At 46.2% G+C, this 20,706-nt stretch overlaps 1 protein-coding gene across 2 annotated transcripts in view; it reads right to left on the bottom strand.

Moving 5' to 3' along the window:
* LOC147121147 (spermatogenesis-associated protein 7 homolog) overlaps positions 1–20,706 on the bottom strand; it is a 351,330-nt gene that overhangs the window by 226,919 nt on the left and 103,705 nt on the right. For both annotated transcript variants that reach the window (XM_085981174.1, XM_085981177.1), the window contains one exon: positions 15,487–15,608. In XM_085981174.1, the coding sequence (XP_085837300.1) occupies positions 15,487–15,608 (122 nt within the window). The remainder of the gene's footprint in view (positions 1–15,486; positions 15,609–20,706) is intronic.

Here is a 20,706-nt window from a genome sequence, read left to right as displayed (position 1 = left end):
CCAGGTTATAGTCCAACAGTTTTATTTGAAATCACAAGCTTTCGGAGTGCTGCTCCTTCATCAGGTGAAGTGGAGAGATGCATAAAGACACAGCTTATATAGTCAGAGAATAATGCCAGATGATTACAGGTAATCTTTCTAACTGCCATTTATCACACCTCGGCAGAGAGATAATCACAGCAATCAAAGGTGTGAATGGTGTCCAAACAGGTCAGTCAGGAAAACATTACATCAAAGAACAATGAGGTGGGGTCACATGGGGTCAAATGTTGCAGATGCTGGGGTCTGTATGAAAAACAAAAAACAGACAAAAAAACATTTTTTTTGCTGGAAATCACAGCAGGTCCGGCTGCATCTGTGTAGAGAGAACAAGCCAACAACGACTCGAATCTGGATGACCCTACGTCAGGTGGGGTTACATGTAGCGTGACATGAACCCAAGATCCCAGTTGAGGCCGTCCCCATGAGTGCGGAACTTGGCTATCAGTTTCTGCTCTACGATTTTGCGTTGTCGTGTGTCTCGAAGGCCGCCTTGGAGAATGCTTACCCGAAAATCGGAGGCTGAATGTCCTTGACTGCTGAAGTGTTCCCCAACAGGGAGGGAACACTCCTGCCTGGCGATTGTTGCGCGGTGTCCATTCATCCGTTGTCGCAGTGTCTGCATGGTCTCGTCGATGTACCATGCTCCGGGGCATCCTTTTCTGCAACGTATGAGGTAGACAACATTGGCCGAGTCACAAGAGTAAGTACCATGTACCTGGTGGGTGGTGTCCTCACGTGTGATGATGGTATCTGTGTTGATGATCTGGCATGTCTTGCAGAGGTTGCCATGGCAGGGTTGTGTGGTGTCGTGGTCACTGTTCTCCTGAAAGCTGGGAAATTTGCTGCGAACGATGGTCTGTCTGAGGTTAGGTGGCTGTTTGAAGGCGAGTAGTGGAGGCTTGGGGATGGCCTTAGCGAGGTGTTCATCGTCATCGATGACATGTTGAAGGTTGCGAAGAACATGGCGTAGTTTCTCCGCTCCGGGGAAGTACTGGATGACGAAGGGTACTCTGTTGGTTGTTTCCCGTGTTTGTCTTCTGAGGAGGTCTATGCGATTTTTTGCTGTGGCCCGTCGGAACTGTCGATCGATGAGTCGCGCGTCATATCCCGTTCTTACGAGGGCGTCTTTCAGCGTCTGTAGGTGTCCATTGCGTTCCTCCTCGTCTGAGCAAATCCTGTGTATTCGCAGGGCTTGTCCATAGGGGATGGCTTCTTTAACGTGGTTAGGGTGGAAGTTGGAGAAGTGGTGCATCCTGAGGTTGTCCATGGGCTTGCGGTAGAGTGAAGTGCTGAGGTGCCCGTCTTTGATGGAGATTCGTGTGTCCAAGAATGAAACCGATTCTGAGGGGTAGTCCATGGCGGGTAGGCCTCAGAGCAGCGGCGGCGGGAATCCGAGCGGCAGCAACCTATAAAAGGTAAGCCCAAGGTGCGGGCAGGCCTCAGAGCGGCAGCAGCGGGAATCCGAGTGGCAGCGACCTATAAAAGGTAAGCCCGAGGTGCGGGTAAGCCTTAGAGCGGCGGCGGCGGGAATCCGAGTGGCAGCGACCTATAAAAGGTAAGCCCGAGGTGCGGGCAGGCCTCAGAGCGGCAGCAGCGGGAATCCGAGTGGCAGTGACCTATAAAAGGTAAGCCCGAGGCGTGGGTAGGCCTTAGAGCGGCGGCAGCGGGAATCCGAGCGGCAGCGACCTATAAAAGGTAAGCCCGAGGTGCGGGCAGGCCTCAGAGCGGCAGCAGCGGGAATCCGAGTGGCAGCGACCTATAAAAGGTAAGCCCGAGGCGCGAGTAGGCCTTAGAGCGGCGGCAGCGGGAATCCGAGCGGCAGCGACCTATAAAAGGTAAGCCCGAGGCGTGGGTAGGCCTCAGAGCGGCGGCGGCGGGAACCCGAGCGGCAGCAACCTATAAAAGGTAAGCCTGAGGTGCGGGCAGGCCTCAGAGCGGCAGCAGCGGGAATCCGAGTGGCAGCGACCTATAAAAGGTAAGCCCGAGGCGCGAGTAGGCCTTAGAGCGGCGGCAGCGGGAATCCGAGCGGCAGCGACCTATAAAAGGTAAGCCCGAGGCGTGGGTAGGCCTCAGAGCGGCGGCGGCGGGAACCCGAGCGGCAGCGACCTATAAAAGGTAAGCCCGAGGCGCGGGTAGGCCCCAGAGCGGCGGCGGCGGGAATCTGAGCGGCAGCGAACTATAAAAGGTAAGCCCGAGGCATGGGTAGGCCTTAGAGCGGCGGCGGCGGCGGCGGGAATCCGAGCGGCAGCGACCTATAAAAGGTAAGCCCGAGGCGTGGGTAGGTTTACCAATCTCCAATCTCAGAGGGAGAGAAGTAAAAAGTAATCGAGGTGTGACGTCACCACAAAGCAGGTAAGTGATTGGTTGGGAGTATTTCTCTCTTTTTTAAAACTTTAACTCTGTGGTTTATAGTTTTTAAGGTCTCTGTGGTGTAGCAGGGCAGTTTGTAAACCAGGGCCCGTAAATATATGATTTAAAAATAATAATAATAAATTTAATTAATTACATAGAATGGCAGAGCAGGTGATGTGTTACTGCTGCAATATGTGGGAGCTGGTGGACACCATTGATGTTCACAGTGATCACATTTGCAGTAAGTGTTGGCTGCTCGAGGAACTCTGGCTCCGTGTTGATGAGCTGGAGTCCGAGCTTCAAACACTGCGACACATCAGGGAGGGGGAGAGTTACCTGGACTCTGTGTTCCAGGAAGTAGTCACACCAATTAGATTAACTAATTCAGATGTAGTCCGTGGTCAGGGACAGGAGGGTGTGACTGTGAGTGAGGCAGGTACGGGATCCAGGAGGTAGTGTTGGAGGAGCTGCAGCCCTTGCTCTTGTCCAACAGGTTCGAGGCTCTTACTCACTGTGGGGACGGGAGCGGGGACTGCAGGGAGGATGAGCAACCTGGCCACAGCACCATGGAATGAGGGGCCATTCAAGTGGGGGGAGTAAAAAGAAATGTTGTAGTGGTAGGGGATAGTGTCATTAGGGGGATAGATAGGGTTCTTTGCAGTCGAGAGCGAGAGTCCCGAAGGCTGTGTTGCCTGCCCAGTGCCAGGGTTAAGGACATCTCCTCTGGGCTGGAGAGAAACTTGGAGTGGGAGGGGGGGGATCCAGTTGTCGTGGTCCATGTTGGTACCAACGACATAGATAGGACAAGGAAAGAGGTTCTGCTGAGGGAGTATGAGCAGCTAGGGGCCAAATTAAAAAACAGAACCACTAGGGTAATAATCTCTGGATTACTACCTGAGCCACGAGCAAATCTGGCTAGGGTAAATAAAATCAGAGGGTTAAATGCGTGGCTCAAAGACTGGTGTGGGAGAAATGGGTTTTGCTTCTTAGGACACTAGCACCAGTACTGGGACAGGAGCGAGCTGTTCCGTTGGGATGGACTTCACTTGGGCAGTGCTGGGACTAGAATCCTGGCGAATCGAATAACTAGGGCTGTAGAGAGGGCTTTAAACTAATTAGTGGGGGGGAGGTTTCAAGAGAGCAAAAAATAAAATGTCAGCGGAGAAGGCAATAGAGCAAGGTAGCAGTGGGGGAATTAAAAACCAGAGTGTGCCAGGAAGGGACAGAATGTATAAAGATAAAGGTAAAGTAGTAAAGGGGGTAAAAGCAGGAATAAATTGTCACAAAACATATTTAAAAGTTCTTTATCTGAATGCACGCAGCATTCGTAACAAAATAGACAAGTTGACGGTACAAATAACTACACATGGGTATGATCTGGTGGCCATTACAGAAACATGGCTGCAAGGTGACCATGACTGGGAACTAAACATCCAGGGGTATTTGACAATTAGGAAGGACAGACAGGAAGGAAAGGGAGGTGGGGTGGCTATGTTAATAAAGGATGGAATCACTGCAATAGTGAGAAATGATATTGGGTCAAAGGATCAGGATAGTGAAACAGTTTGGGTGGAGATAAGGAATAATAAGGGGAAAAAGTCACTAGTGGGCATAGTCTATAGGCCCCCTAACAGTTGCAACTCTGTTGGTCGGAGTATAAATCAGGAAATAGTTGGGGCTTGTAATAAGGGAACAGCTATAATCATGGGGGATTTTAACTTTCATATTGACTGGACAAATCAAATTGGGCAGGGCAGCCTTGAGGAAGAGTTCATAGGGTGCATTAGGGATGGGTTCCTTGAGCAGTATGTTACTGAACCAACCAGGGGGCAGGCAATCTTAGATCTGGTCCTGTGTAACGAGACAGGATTAATTAAAAATGTCCTAGTAAAGGACCCCCTTGGAATGAGTGACCATAACATGGTTGAATTCCAAATTCAGTTGGAGGGTGAGAGTTGGATCTCAAACCAGCGTACTAAGCTTAAATAAAGGAGACTATGAAGGTATGAGAGCAGAGTTGACTAAAGTGGACTGGGAAAATAGATTAAAGTGTAAGATGGTACATGAGCAGTGGTGTACATTCAAGGAGATATTTCACAACCTTCAAGAAAAATATATGCCACTGAGGAAAAAGGGACGTAAAAGAAAAGACAGCCATCTGTGGCTAAGTAAAGTAATAAAGGATAGTATCCGACTGAAAACAAGGGCATATAAAGTAGCCAAATCTAGTGGGATGATAGAAGATTGGGAAGCATTTAAAAGGCAGCAAAGAATAACTAAAAGATTAATTAAGAAAGGGAAGATAGATTATGAAAGTAAACTAGCAAAAAATATAATAACAGATAGCAAGAGTTTCTACAGTTATATAAAAAGAAAAAGAGTGGCTAAAGTGAATGTTGGTCCCTTAGAGGACGAGACCGGGAAATTAGTGGTGGGGAACATGGAGATGGCAAAAACGCCGAACAAATATTTTGTATCAGTCTTTACAGTAGAGGACACTAAAAATATCCCAACACTGGACAAACAGGGGGCTATAGGGGGGGAGGAGCTAAACACGATTAAAATGACTAAGGAGGTGGTACTCGGTAAGATAATGGGACTAAAGGCGGATAAATCCCCTGGACCTGATGGCTTACATCCTAGGGTCTTGAGAGAAGTAGCGGTAGGGATTGTGGATGCATTAGTGGTAATTTTCCAAAACTCCCTGGATTCAGGAAAGGTCCCAGCAGATTGGAAAACTGCTAATGTAACGCCCTTATTTAAAAAGGGAAGTAGACAAAAGGCTGGAAACTATAGACCAGTTAGCCTAACATCTGTGGTTGGTAAAATGTTGGAGTCCATTATTAAGGAAGCAGTAACAGGACATTTGGATAAGCATAATTTAATCGGACAGAGTCAGCATGGTTTTATGAAGGGGAAGTCATGTTTGACAAATTTGCTCGAATTCTTTGAGGACGTAACAAACAGGGTAGATAAAGGGGAACCAGTGGATGTGGTGTATTTGGACTTCCAAAAGGCATTTGACAAGGTGCCACACAAAAGATTACTGCACAAGATAAAAAATCACGGGATTGGGGGTAATATACTGGCATGGGTGGAAGATTGGCTATCTAACAGAAAACAGAGAGTTGGGATAAATGGTTCATTCTCAGGTTGGCAATCAGTGACTAGTGGTGTTCCGCAGGGGTCAGTGCTGGGACCCCAACTCTTTACAATCTATATTAACGATTTGGAGGAAGGGACCGAGTGCAACGTATCCAAGTTTGCCGACGATACAAAGATGGGAGGGAAAGCAGTGAGTGAGGAGGACATAAAAAATCTGCAAAAGGACATAGACAGGCTAAGTGAGTGGGCAGAAATTTGGCAGATGGAATATAATGTTGGAAAGTGTGAGGTTATGCACTTTGGCAGAAAAAAATCAAAGAGCAAGTTATTATCTAAATGGAGAGAAACTGCAAAGTGCTACAGTACAAAGGGATCTGGGGGTCCTGGTGCATGAAACACAGAAGGTTAGTATGCAGGTACAGCAGGTGATCAGGAAGGCCAATGGAATCTTGGCTTTTATTGCAAGGGGGATGGAGTATAAAAGCAGGGAAGTCTTGCTTCAGTTATACAGGGTACTGGTGAGGCCACACCTGGAATACTGCGTACAGTTTTGGTTTCTATATTTAAGAAAAGATATACTTGCTCTCGAGGCAGTTCAGAGAAGGTTCACTTGGTTGATTCCGGAGGTCAGGGGGTTGACTTATGAGGAAAGGTTGAGTAGGTTGGGCCTCTACTCATTGGAATTCAGAAGAATGAGAGGCGATCTTATCGAAACATATAAAATTGTGAGGGGGCTTCATCGGGTGGATGCGGTGAGGATGTTTCCACTGATGGGTGAGACTAGAACAAGGAGGCATAATCTTAGAATAAGGGGCTGCCCTTACAAAACTGAGATGAGGAGAAACTTCTTCACTCAGAGGGTAGTAAATCTATGGAATTTGCTACCTCAGAGAGCTGTGGAAGCTGCGACATTAAATAAATTTAAAACGGAGATAGACAGTTTCCTAGCTGATAAGGGAATTAGGGGTTATGGGGAGCGGGCAGGGAAGTGGACGTGAGTCTAGGTTCGGATCAGCCATGATCCTATTGAATGGCGGAGCAGGCCCGAGGGGCCGTATGGCCTACTCCTGCTCCTACTTCTTATGTTCTCTCTTGCCAGAGACAAGCCGGTGGAGTGAAAATGAGGGTTTGCACAGATTGCAGGCTTTGCCATGGTGCAGGGTGCCATTGGCAGCATGCAAATTGCCTTGCATGCGCCTCATCTGAATGTGGCCATTTTCATGAACCAAAAGGGATTCCACTCCCTCAACATGCAGTTAGTGTGCGACCACAGGCAACGCATCATACAGGTCAATGCCCGATATCCTGGCAGTAGTCACAATTCCTTCATTCTGCGGCAGTCCTCTGTGCCACCTGTATTTGACCCACCACGGCAAGTCAAAGGCTGGCTACTGGGCGACAAGAGTTATCCACTTATGACATGGCTCATGACACTGGTCCGGAATTCATGCGCATGTGCACAGTATGCCTACAAAGAGGGCCAAGTAGTATTATAGAGAGCACCATTGGCGTCCTCAGGCAACACTTCTGCTGCCTGGACCTCTCTGGAGGAACCCTGCAGTACTTAGCTGAGTGGGTCTCAAGATTTGTGGTGGTAAGCTGCACGCTGCGCAACATCACCGTTATGAGGGAACAGCCCTTACCACCACCTATCTGGCAAGAAGCTGAGGAGCAGGAGCACGAGGAAGAGGAGGGGGAGGAGGAGGAAGTCCAACTGGAAGTGGAGGAACAGGAAGAAGAAGTGAGGCTAAAACATAGACAGCCCCTTTCTGCCAGGGCTCTAAGTGATTAAATAATTAATGAGCGATTCCAGTAACCTCAACCACACCTCCCCATTCACCAACAGTCCCACACACGTTAACTTTCCTCTATACTGACCATCGCCTCATCCTCTTTCCAACAACACAAAAATAAAAACCACCAGAAAGTGCACAGTCCAATTCAAATTTATGAATTCAATCATAACATAATGTATACTGAAATAAACTATTCACCCTTGTGCATTCCCTTAGTGCCTGTCTTCCGTGTGCCTTTGCCTCTTGTAGTACTCCTACGAGGTGCTTCCCTAGTGACTGCAGCATGGGTGGTGGAAGGCTGCTGAGCTCCAATTGAAGAGACTGCAGATGGCCTAGAAGGCCCGGCGTCATTTAGGCCTGGGCTGCAGCAGTCTGGGCTGATTGTCTGACAGGCAACAGCAAGGGCACTGGCAGAGTGGTAGGGGTGGGAGGATGAATGCTGTCATCCTGAGAGAGGACAGCAGGTTTGTGCTCCATGGAGCCACTGCCATTCTCCTGGGGCAGCGCCTTAGCAATCCCAGTAATCTGTTGGAGAACAGATTGATGGAATGCAGTGACACTCTGGAAGCCCCTTTGAACAGTGGTATCCAGAGCCATGATGGCAGCAGTCTGCGCTTCCACTGCAGCACTCAGACCTTTGATGGAAGCTGTTTGTGCTGCAATGGAAGCTGTGCTATCGGCCAACAGAGGGTGCTCATGGTGGGTTCCACAGATGTGCTGATGGAGGTGACCATCTCGAAAGTCGGAAAGGATGGACTCCAAGCTCTGCGCAAAGCCCTATGCCAAGTTGGTGCTGAACTTCTCCATGCTCCTTGACATTGAACACAGGTTTTAAGAACATAAGAACATAAGAAATAGGAGCAGGAGTAGGCCATTCGGCCCCTCGAGCCTGCTCCGCCATTCAATAAGATCATGGCTGATCTGATCTTGGCTTCAACTCCACTTCCCTGCCTGTTCCCCATAACCCTTGACTCCCCTGTTTTTCAAAAATCTGTCTATCTCCGCCTTGAATATATTCAATGACCTAGCCTCCACAGCTCTCTGGGGTAGAGAATTCCAAAGATTCACGACCTTCTGAGAGAAGAAATTCCTCCTCATCTCTGTTTTAAATGGGCGACCCCTTATCCTGAAACTATGCTCCCTATGAGGGATGATTCCTTCACAAGGGGAAACATCCTCTCAGCATCTACCCTGTCAAGGAAAAGGAAAAGACTGGCGAAGGTAAATGTAGGTCCTTTACAGTCAGAGGCGGGATAATTTATAATGGGGAATGAGGAAATGGCATAGAAATTAAATAAATACTTTGTTTCTGTCTTCACGGAGGAAGACACAAAAAACCTCCCAGAAATATGAGAAAACCAAGGGTGTGGCGAGAATGAGGAACTTAAAGAAATTATAATTAGTAAAAAAACAGTACTAGCAAAATTAATGGGACTAAAAGTCGTTAAATTCCAAGGACCGGATGACCTACATCCTAGGGTTTTGAAAGAGGTGGCGATTGGGATAGTGGACGCATTGGTTGCCATCTTCCAAAATTCTATAGATTCTGGAATGGTTCCTCCAGATTGGAGGATAGCAAATGTAACCCCGCTATTTAAGAAAGGATGAGAGAGGAAACGGGGAATTACAGACCTGTTAGCCTCACATCAGTAGTTGGGAAACTTGCGAGAGCATACGAGAGCATGGGCCTTACACTAAACATCCGTAAGACAAAGGTCCTCTACCAACCTGCCCCCGCCACACCGTGCTGCCCCCCGATTATCAAAATCCACAACAAGGCCTTGGACAACGTGGACCACTTTCCATACCTCGGGAGCCTACTGTCAACAAGGGCAGACGTCAACGACGAAGTCCAACACTGCCTTCAGTGTGCCACTGCAGCCTTCGGTCGCCTGAGGAAGAGAGTGTTTGAAGGCCAGGACCTCAAACCCGGCACTAAGCTCATGGTCTACAGGGCAGCAGTGATACCTGCCCTGCTGTATGCCTCAGAGACATGGACCATGTACAGCAGGCACCTCAAAGCACTGGAGAGGTACCACCAATGCTGCCTCCGCAAGATCCTGCAAATCCATTGGCAGGATAGGTGCACCAATGTCAGTGTTCTTGCTCAGGCTAACATCCCCAGCATCGAAGCTCTGACCACGCTCAATCAGCTCCGATGGACGGGTCACATATCCGCATGCCTGATACGAGACTCCCAAAACAAGCGCTCTACTTGGAGCTCCGGCACGGCAAGAGAGCCCCAGGTGGGCAGAGGAAATGCTTCAAGGACACCCTCAAAGCCTCCTTGAAAAAGTGTAACATCCCCACCGACACCTGGGAATCCCTGGCCCAAGACCGCACAAAGTGGAGGAGAAGCATCCGGGAAGGCGCCGAACACCTCGAGTCTCTTCGCTGGGAACAAGCAGAAGCCAAGCGCAGGCAGTGCAAGGAGCGCACGTCAACCCAAGCACCCCACCCACCTGCCCCTTCAACCACCGTCTGCCCCACCTGTGACAAGAGACTGTAGGTCCCGCATTGGACTCATCAGTCACCTGCGAGCTCATCCTCGGTTCCGAGGGACTGCCTAAGAAGAAGAAGAGTTGGGAAAATGCTGGAATCTATTACGTATAAAGGATGCAATAACTGGGCACTTAGAAACCAATAGTAAGATTGGGCAGAGTCAACATGGATTTATGAAAGGGAAATCCTATTTAACAAACCTATTGGATTTCTTTGAGGATGTAACTAGTGGAGTAGACAAAGGGAAACCGGTAGATGTGGTCTATCTGGATTTTCGGAAGGCCTTCAATAAGGTCCCACACAAGAGGTTGGTGAACAAAATTAGGGCACATAGAATTGGGGGTAATATACTAGCATGGATTAAGAATTGGTTAATAGACAGAAAAGAAAGAGTAGGGATAAACGGGTCTTTTTCAGGATGGCAGGCTGTGACTAGTGGGGTACCGCAAGGATCGGTGCTTGGGTCCCAGCTATTCACAATCTATATCAATGATTTGGATGAGGGGACTAAATGTAATGTTTCCAAATTTGCTGATGATACAAAGCTAGGTGGCAGTGTCAATTGTGAAGAGGATGTGAAGAGGCTTCAAGGGGATCTCGACAGGCTCAGTGAGTGGGCGAGAACATGGCAGATGGAATATAATGTGGATAAATGTGAAGTAATCCACTTTGGTAGAAAAATCAGAAAGGCAGAGTATTTCCTAAATGGTGAAAGATTGGGGAATGCAGATGCTCAAAGGGACCTGGGTGTCCTTGTACATGAGTCACTGAAAGTGAATGTGCAGGTGCAGCAAGCCATTAGGAAGGCAAATGGTATGCTGGCCTTCATTACAAGAGTATTTGAGTACAGGAGTAAAGAAGTCTTACTCCAATTATATAGGGCCTTGGTGAGACCATACCTGGAGTACTGTGTACAATTTTGGTCTCCTTACCTAAGGAAATATATACTTGCCATAGAGGGAGTGCAACGAAGGTTCACGAGATTGATTCCTGGGATGGCGGGAAGAGATTGAGTAAACTAGGCCTGTATTCTCTTGAATTCAGAAGAATGAGAGGGGATCTCATTGAAGCATACAACATTATTACAGGGCTTGATAGGGTGGATGCTGGGAGAATGTTTCCCTTGGCTGGGGAGTCTAGAACCAGGGGCCACAGCCTCAGGATAAAGGGTAAGCCATTCAGGACCGAGATGAGAAGAAACTTCTTCACACAGAAGGTGGTGAATCTTTGGAATTCTCTACCCCAGAGGGCTGTGGAGGCTCAGTCATTGGGTATATTCAAAACAGAAGTCGATAGATTTCTGACTAGTAAGGGCATCAAGGGATATGGCGGTAGGGCTGGTGAATGGGGTTGAGGCAGAAGATCAGCCATGATCTCATTGAATGGCGGAGCAGGCTCGAAGGGCCAAATGGCCTACTCCTGCTTCTATTTCTTATGTTCTAAGCCCCCTCAGAATCTTATATGTTTCAATAAGATCATCTCTCATTCTTCTAAACTCCAATGAGTATAGGCCCAACCTGCTCAACCTTTCCTCATAAGACAACCCCTTCAACTGAGGAATCAACCTAGTGAACATTCTCTAAACTGCCTCCAATGCAAGTATATCCCTCCTTAAATAAGGAGATCAAAACTGTACACAGTACTCCAGGTGTGGTCTCACCAGCGCCCTGTACAGTTGTAGCAAGACTTCCCTACTTTTATACTCTATCCCCCTTGAAATAAATGCCAACATGCCATTTGCCTTCCTAATTACTTGCTGTACCTGCATGCTAACTTTTTGTGATTCATGTACGAGGACACCCAGATCCCTCTGTATCGCAGCATTCTGTAGTCTCTCTCCATTTAAATAATATTTTGCTTTTTTATTCTTCCTACCAAAGTGGATAACCTCACATTTTCACACATTATAGTCCATCCTCTGAGAGAAGAAATTCCTCCTCATCTCTGTTTTAAATGGGCGACACCGTATCCTGAAACTATGCCAACCTGCTCAACCTTTCCTCATAAGACAATCCCTTCAACTCAGGAATCAACCTAGTGAACCTTCTCTGAACTGCCTCCAATGCAAGTATAACCCTTCTTAAATAAGGAGAGCAAATCTTTGCCCACTCACTTAACCTATCTATATCCCTTTGCAGACTCTTTGGTGTGCTCCTCAGAACTTGCTTTCCCACCTATCTTTGTATCGTCAGCAAATTTGGCTACAGTACACTCGGTCCCTTCATCCAAGTCATTAATATAGATTGTAAATAGTTGAGGCTCCAGCACTGATCCCGTGGCACCCCACTAGTTACAGTTTGCCAACCGGAAAATGACCCATTTATCCCAACTCTCTGTTTTCTGTTAGTTAGCCAAATCCTCTATCCATGCTAATATATTACCCCCAGCACAGTGAGCTCTTATCTTGTGCAGTAACCTTTTATGTGGCACCTTCTCAAATGCCTTCTCAAAATCCAAATACACTACATCTACTGGTTCCCCTTTATCCACCCTGCTTGTTACATTCTCAAAAGAACTCTAGTAAATTTGTCAAACATGATTTCCCTTTCATAAAACCATGGTGACTCTGCTTGATTTTATTATGATTTTCTAAATGTACTGCTACTACTTCCTTAATAATGGATTCCAGCATTTTCCCAATGACAGATGTTAGGCTAACTGGCCTATAGTTTCCTGCTTTCTGTCTCCCTCCCTTCTTGAATAGGGGCATTACATCTGTGGTTTTCCAGTCCGCTGGGCCCTTTCCAGAATCCAGGGAATTTTGGTAGATTACAACCAATGCATCCATTATCTCTGCAGCCACTTCTTTTAAGACCCTAGGATGTAGGCCATCAGGTCCAGGGGACTTGTCTGCCTTTAGTTCCATTAGTTTGCCTAGTACAGGTACACTATCCCTTATCCGAAAGCCTTGGGACCAGCTGAGTTTCGGTTTTCGGAATTTTTCGGATTTCAGAAGGTATTATTATAAGACTGGGAAATTTGTATTTAATATAAATTTTAAAAGTTCAGGCTACCTCTTGCGACTGTTCCGTGTCTCATTCCCCTTCCTGCTTCTCTGGAAAGCCGGATATCGGCTGACTCCTACTAAGCTGGCCCGCAAATCAGGTCGGGGGTTGGGTCGGAGAAAAGAATATCGGACGGGCCGCGGTTCAGGTCTGGGGGGGTGGCGGGGGGGGGGGAGAAAAGAATATCGGACGGGCCGCGGTTCGGGTCGGGGGTCGGGTCGGGTCGGGGGGGAGAAAAGAATATCGGACGGGCCGCGGTTTGGGTCGGGGGTCGGGTCGGGTCGGGTGGTGGGGGGGAGAAAATATCGGACGGGCCGCGGTTCGGGTCGGGTCGGGGGTGGGGGGGAGAAAAGAATATTGGACGGGCTGCTGCAGCTATCGGACGGGCCGCTGTATTGTTGGGTTCACTCTCCCGGTACCTCCTTCACACTGCCCGGCTCGGCCTGCAATCTCCTACCCAGGAGGGAACTCTGTGACCCTCTGCCCTGCTCAGCGTAAGTCGTGCGCCACTCTGGTCATGTCGTGCACACGACTTACGCTGAATGAAAAAGCTTTCGGTTTTTAGAGGTTTTCGGTTTTCGGAAGTTTGGATAAAGGATAGTCTACCTGTATTTTTTCTCTAGTGATAGTGATTGTTTTAAGTTCCTCCCTCCCTATAGCCCCTTGATTTTCAATTATTATTGGAATGCTTTTAGTGTCTTCTACTGTGAAGACAGATACAAAATATTTGTTTAAAGTCTCTGCCATTTCCCTTTTTCCCATTATTAATTCCCCAGTCTCATCCTCTAAGGGACCAATGTTTACTTTAGCTACTCTCTTCCTTTTTATATACCTGCAGAAGCTCTTACTGTCTTTTTTTATATTTCTTGCTAGTTTACTCTCATAATCTATCTTCTCCCTCTTTATTATTTTTTTAGTCATCCTTTGCTGGTTTCTAAAAATTTCCTAATCCTCTGGCCTACCACTAATCTTCGCAACATTTTATACCTTTTCTTTCAATTTTTTGGTAGACTTTCCAGTGCCCCAAGCATTTGGTCATGTACACCCATCAGCTTTCTTCTGTAGCTTGACCCATTGAAGTCTTCATCTGAGTCCTCTGCAGCAGAACTAGTGTGTGATCTCGTTCTCCAGTGAGCTGGCACCTGCGCTATCATTTCCCCCACCCTGACTCCTGTGCACTTGTGCCCGGTGTCTCACCATGTGCAGACCCCTCCTCTATCCTAGCCTCTAAAATCCACGCAGTGTCAGTCTCTGAGCTGGTGGCTGTGATTGTAAGGTCAAGTGACAGAACATCTCTCCTCCTTTCCACTTCTTCCACCAAGACCGCCAATGCAGTTTGTGAAATCCTTGGTGCACACTCTTTCGCATGTTCAACCATTGCTCAAAGTAACACAGCACAGATTTAGTTTTCAAATAACTCCTATCACTTCTTGCAGCCACAAAGCACCTCCCCTTTAAGAGGTGCAGGCTGCCTTTAAGTAGCGCTAGCCTCTTGTGATATCTGGACCCCCGCTGATGCGTGCAGCCAATGAACAGTGCGGGTAGCACTGGCTGCATGCAGCAATCATGTAAAACAGCAGGCAGAACGAATTTACTGTGCTGTCTGCATTGCAATGAATAGGTGTGGGTTAATCGTACACTGCAATCCCCGTATTTGTTTTCAGGTCTTATCCAATTGAACCCCCATTATCTGATCATTATCACATTGCCGTCTGTGGGAATTTGCTGCGCACAAATTGGTTGCTGTGTTTCCCTACATTACAAGTGACTACACTTCAAAAGTGCTTCATTGGCTGTAAAACGCTTTGAGACATCCTTAGGTTGTGAAAGGCGCTAAATGCAAGTCATTCTTTCTTTTCCCATGTGTACACAATATGAATATTAGACCAAAAATGGAAACATTTAAAATAATGAGATTCAGCAATCTTTGTCACAGACTATAATTTCTTTATTTAACCAATACTACTGGCTCTCTTGTGGCATTGAGTTGGTGGATACAACAGAGGTTTCTGAGAGATGGAGTGAGACAGAAATAAATAGATTGTGATGAACGTCTTTTGGTTGGCTGAACCAACATATTAGTATAAATGAATATTGGAAAAATGTGTTTTTATTGCCTCTTGGGAAATCTGATCCAAGCAGAAATGTGTGACAGTTGTTAATGTTATGGACACATTTAAAGTGTGATCTATGCTATATACAAGACGTTTAATATAAAGGATTATGGGTGCTGGCCAGGAGAAGACCTGATGAACTCCAGGACACCTGCAGCCAACCTCCATCATAGAGATGGCACTTCCAGTTACAGTAAAGGTCACTTCCTCCTTCAACTGTTATGCCTCTGTCTTCTTTCAGGCTAGCATTGGGATTGTCTGCAGTATCAGCCAATTTACTGTCCACACATGGATCAAGCAAATGACTAATGCATTGCTCAGCAGGGTCAGCACTTTCATTTTCTTCCACACTGAATAGCAACAGCAGCAAAACACTGCTGTCTGAATTCACTGCACTGTTGCATTTTACAAAGTGCAGGGAATCATTGATGGCATCCATGTGATCATTTGGAGGAGTAAACACTGCAATAGTAACTATTCTAAGGACACACACATAAAGAAAATCAAAATAAATGCATTCCAATTACATTATATTTCTTAACAGTGGTTAGAAATCTATGATTTACTTACTCTGCATGTTACTGGAGAGACAGACCTGAAGTTCATTTGAGATGTTGTACGAAGGTGTGGAATTTCGTTTTGATATTTTTTCACTACTTTCTTAAGTCTCTCCCTTTTCTGTTGATCTGCGTCTATAAAATTAGAACAATCATGTTAAATGAATGATTATCTTTTAAATATTACTGTGAGATTTAAGACTTGCATTAATTTACAACAACTTGCATTTATAAAGTGCCATTAATGCTGCATTCCAAGATGGTTCATAGAGGTGTCATCAAAAAATGGATGTTGAGTTAAAGAAGGACCCCCCTCCCGATCTTAGGACCCTCGCAATATGACCCAGCAGCCAATGCCGAGACCTAACTCCTTGGCGGGCAGCTTCAGGGCTGTGCTAATTTGCACCTCTTCCGCCTGGAAGGGGTGGGAAGTCAGCCGGCAGCAGTTAAATGAGGCCTGGGAGTTAAAATATATCAGGAACTGACATCAAAACTCTTCTATCAAAAACTGTCCTCCTGTTAAAATTGGGGCCTTTTGTCTCCCACTGGAAATTGATCACTAAATATCCTCTCAATAAACTACTTCAGAATGCTGGACCTTTTTAATCACAGAGTGGTTTTACTGTGCACAAATATGAATTTACAGCAAGTGATTATTTTAAGACTCTACCTATCCCTGGGTCCTCTCAGGTTGTTCTTAAACCTTTACTGGTGCCGCACCAAGGTGGTATCTGAGGCCCAGAGACGCCAGTGGTGCTTTGCTGCACTGTGGTCTCATGAGCCTCTTGGGAACAAGGTGGCCCTAGTCTCAAAGCTTTTAAGTTTAAAGAGCACTCTTCAGTGGGCTGCGTCACTACTATGGGTGTGAGGCCAACTTGGTCCTGCCTCCTTACACCTACATCAGCAGGCATCTAAGGACAGTTAGGTCACATATGCTGTCACCAGGAAAGAGATCAGCATCATGAAGCCAGGCCACTTGTGCTGGGTCCTCTATCTGTCTGCTTGCCAATCAGCAGGAGAGCAGACCTGATGGTACCAGTTAGATCCTGCAGAACCTCTGAGGTATCGTCCCCAAAGCTCTCGGAAACCACTTTTCATTATTCTCTCCAAACAGTCCTCCAAGGCCTGAAAGCCAGTGGTCAAAGCATCTACTTTGGATTCACTGATTGGTCTGGAGGCCTCTTTGCAAAGATGATTCAGATGTTCATGGTGCTGTTACCCATAAAGTGTGCATCACATTCTTGGTTGGTCTCTAGGCCTTTACCTGTTCTAAGAACATGAGAAGAAGTAAGAGCAGGAGTGGGCCATATGGCCCTATGAGCCTGCTCTGCCATTCAATAAGATCACGGCTGATCATCGACCTCAACTCCACTTTCCTGCCCGATCTCTATATCCCTTGATTCCCCTAGAGTCCAAAAATATATTTACCTCAGCCTTGAATATACTCAAAAGACTCAGCATTCACAGCCCTCTGGGGCAGAGAATTCCAAAGATTCACAACCCTCTGAGTGAAGAAATTCCCCCTTATCTCTGTCTTAAATGGCCTACCCCTTATCCGGAGACTATGGCTTTTAGTTCTAGAATCTCCAGCCAGGGGAAACAACCTCTCAGCATCTACCCTGTCAATCCCCTTCAGAATTTTGTATGCTTCAACGAGATCACCTCTCATTCTTCTTCTACACTCCAGAGAGTATAGGCCCATTCTACACAATCTCTCATCATAGGACAGCCCTCTCATCCTAGGAATCAATCTAGTGAACCTTTGTTGCACCACCTCCTGTAATGATATCAGCAAATAGAGATGGTATTTGCCTATTCGATTATGATGCCTTAATAGCATGTTTGCAGGTATTGATTGCTTGTGCCTGGCCAGCAGAGGTCATGTGACCGAGACAAGCAAGGCAGTGCAGTTTAGTTTCAGTTTCGTTCTAGATGCATCACAGCATCGTGTCTCCTGTAAAAGCTGTATAAAAGAGTTGAACAGACTTTAGATTAAAACTCATTCTCTTTCATAAATGTCTCATCATTGAACCCACAAAGAAATCAATACATGGTGTCAGAAGTGATTGAAAGAGATGAAGAGAAAATATCTGAAGTTAAATCAGCTCTCTACAAATTAGCAAGCCAAAAGTGAACATCGTTGCTTACCATTAGAGAATAGCTAACGAAGTGAAAAAATGGAAGGTTTACACCCACCGGCGACGCTTCAGATGACAGGTAATGTGGCTGAAAATTGGAGAAGGTTCAAACAACGTGTGGGGTTGTATTTATCAGCAATCGGAGCTGACGAGAAAAGTGATAATAAGAAATCGTCACTGTTCTTACATGTCTTGGGTGATGAAGCGCTGGAGGTGTATAATAACTTCACATTCGTTGCTAATGGAGACAAAATGAAACTAGATAAAATAATGGAACAGTTTGAGGCCTACTGCATACCTAAACGTAACGTGACGTTTGAGAGGCACAGATTTTTCACATGTGTACAGAAAATGGGTGAGACTATTGATCAGTATGTGACTGAACTGAGAAACAGAAGCAAATCGTGTGAATTTGGGGGACTGGCAGACTCGCTGATAAAAGACAGACTGGTGTGTGGTATTCCAGATAATGGTCTAAGGGAAAGACTGCTAAGAGAGCAAGATCTAGACCTGGGAAAAGCCATAGCACTGTGTAGGGCTACAGGGACTGTGAAGTTGCAAGCAAAGGAGCTGTTCAGTGACAATAGCTGCAACGTGGATGCAGTGAGTAAGAACGGACACAAACCGTTTAACAAAAAGAGTGCCAATGTGAAAAAAGAGGCGTGGCCAGCGAACGAAAATGAAAGGGACAATCGAAAGACATGTAGTCGATGCGGTACACAGCATCCACCAAAAAAGTGTCCAGCATATGGTAAAACATGCAATTGTTGCAACAAGAACAACCATTATGCCCGTTGCTGCAAGAACCAAGTGCAACAAAGCAAGGTCCATGCAGTAGATGAAAGCGACATAGAGGAGTTCTATGTAGATGTGGTATCTGAAAACAAAAAAGAAGAAAGAGACTGGATGTTGACACTAAAAGTGAATGACATACACATTCCATTTAAATTGGATACTGGAGCACAAGTTAATGTGATATCAGAGACTGATTTTAAGAAAATTAGACCCAGACCAAAGATACATGGAATAAAAGTGAAAGTGACAGGATACACAGGTACTGATATACCAGTGAAAGGAAGATGCATTGTCAAAGTAACACACAAGGACAGAGAGCACACGCTAGCATTAATCGTGGTGCCAAAGGATGTGCAAGCCATACTAGGTTTAAAAGCCTGTGAGAGACTGAACCTGGTAAAGAGAGTCCTCGTTGTGGAAAGCGAAGGAGAGACAGTCTATGATGAACTGAATGTTGCGTACACACCGGGTAAGCTGATGTATACAGCAGACACGTTGTCCAGAGCTGTTGACCCAGGAGAGCCCGCAAACACAGTGAAAAGACTGAAGTACAAGGCAAAAGACAGTGGAACTGACTTCTACCAGAGCATGCTTGTGTACCGCACAACGCCGCTCGAGTGTGGTATGTCACCAGCCCAACTTCTGATGGGACGTCGGCTAAGGTCAAACCTACCCATCCCGGAGAACCTCCTGAAAACAAAAGAGGGGGAGAAAGTGAGGAAGTTCAAAGAACAACAGAAAGAAAAGCAAAAGTACTACTATGACAGAGGAACACAAAACCTACCTGAACTCCACACTGGTGACCAAGTAAGGTTCAAAGACAAAACAAACACATGGACTCAGAAGGGAACTGTCCTGAGTGAAGTTCAACCAAGATCATACACCATTCAGACAGATGAGGGTGCTGTTCTGAGAAGAAATCGTCGAGATCTTCTCATGGGACCAGCCACAGCAGGTCAAGAGACTGATACTGTTGAACAACCTGATCACACAGCTGAGAACCAATCATCTGAGGCAACAACTCAGATTCAAGGACAATCGATCAGAAAATCCTCAAGACACGTGAAGCCTCCTGAGAGACTCATTGAGCAAATTTAAGGACTATTGTTATAGAAGGAAGTAATGTTATCTTATTCTTTCTTCAAGTTCTAGTGTATTGACATATTTCATGTGAACACACAAAGCAAGGTTAAAAAACCTTGAGCATGATAATGATAATGTAAGTTCATTAAGTGTTACAGTTAAAATGCAGATTAATACAAAGAAAACATGTTGTTAGTTAAAAGTAAAATACTTTTGTTTTAAGGAAAGGAGATGTAATGATATCAGCAAATAGAGATGGTATTTGCCTATTCGATTATGATGCCTTAATAGCATGTTTGCAGGTATTGATTGCTTGTGCCTGGCCAGCAGAGGTCATGTGACCGAGACAAGCAAGGCAGTGCAGTTTAGTTTCAGTTTCGTTCTAGATGCATCACAGCATCGTGTCTCCTGTAAAAGCTGTATAAAAGAGTTGAACAGACTTTAGATTAAAACTCATTCTCTTTCATAAATGTCTCATCATTGAACCCACAAAGAAATCAATACACCTCCAAGGCAAGTATATCCTTCCTCAGATAAGGAGACAAAACTAAGCACAGTACTCCAGGTGTGGTCTCACCAAGGCCCCGTACAACTGTGGCAAGATTCCTTACTCTTATACTCCAACCCCCTTGCAATAAAGACCAGTTGCCTTCCTTACTGCTTGCTGTACCTGCATGCTAGCTTTCTGTGTTTCTTGCATGAGGGCACCCAAATCTCTCTGAACAACAACATTTGAAAGTTTCTCACCATTTAAAAAATATTGTTTTTCTATTTTTCCCACCAAAGTGAATAACCTCACATTTCCCTACATTATACTCCAATTGCCACCTTACTGCCCACTCACTTAGTCTATCTATATTCCTTTGCAGGCTCTTGGGGGGGAATTTTCCCAGCACTGGGGAGGCGGGTATGTAGGCGGGACTGCCGGGAAAATGGAAGAAACTGGGAGCGGGTACCGACCCCATTCCCAACCCGCCTCCATGCCATCTTCCCGGGAGGCGGGTCCCCGAGTCGCGCAGGGACCCGTCTCCTCGAGGGGGGAAGGGGATTAGAGCCAATTAACTGCCTGTTAACAGGTAGTTAACAAACAGTTTTAGTTAACAGGCAGGTTTGAGGCTTATCCCCATTTTACGCCTGCAATTGCGGGCTTCCCGATGGCTGAGAACCTCGCCAGGGTCAGCGAGGCGAGCAGTGGGTCTGCGGGGGTGAGAGAGGTC

The sequence above is a fragment of the Somniosus microcephalus genome, chromosome 3 (genome assembly GCF_052327205.1).
Source record: "Somniosus microcephalus isolate GS21.2 chromosome 3, FLI_Smic_1.0, whole genome shotgun sequence".
Taxonomy (NCBI): domain Eukaryota; kingdom Metazoa; phylum Chordata; class Chondrichthyes; order Squaliformes; family Somniosidae; genus Somniosus; species Somniosus microcephalus.
Note: the sequence above shows the minus strand (reverse complement) of the source record. Positions and strands in the feature narration are given on the sequence as shown.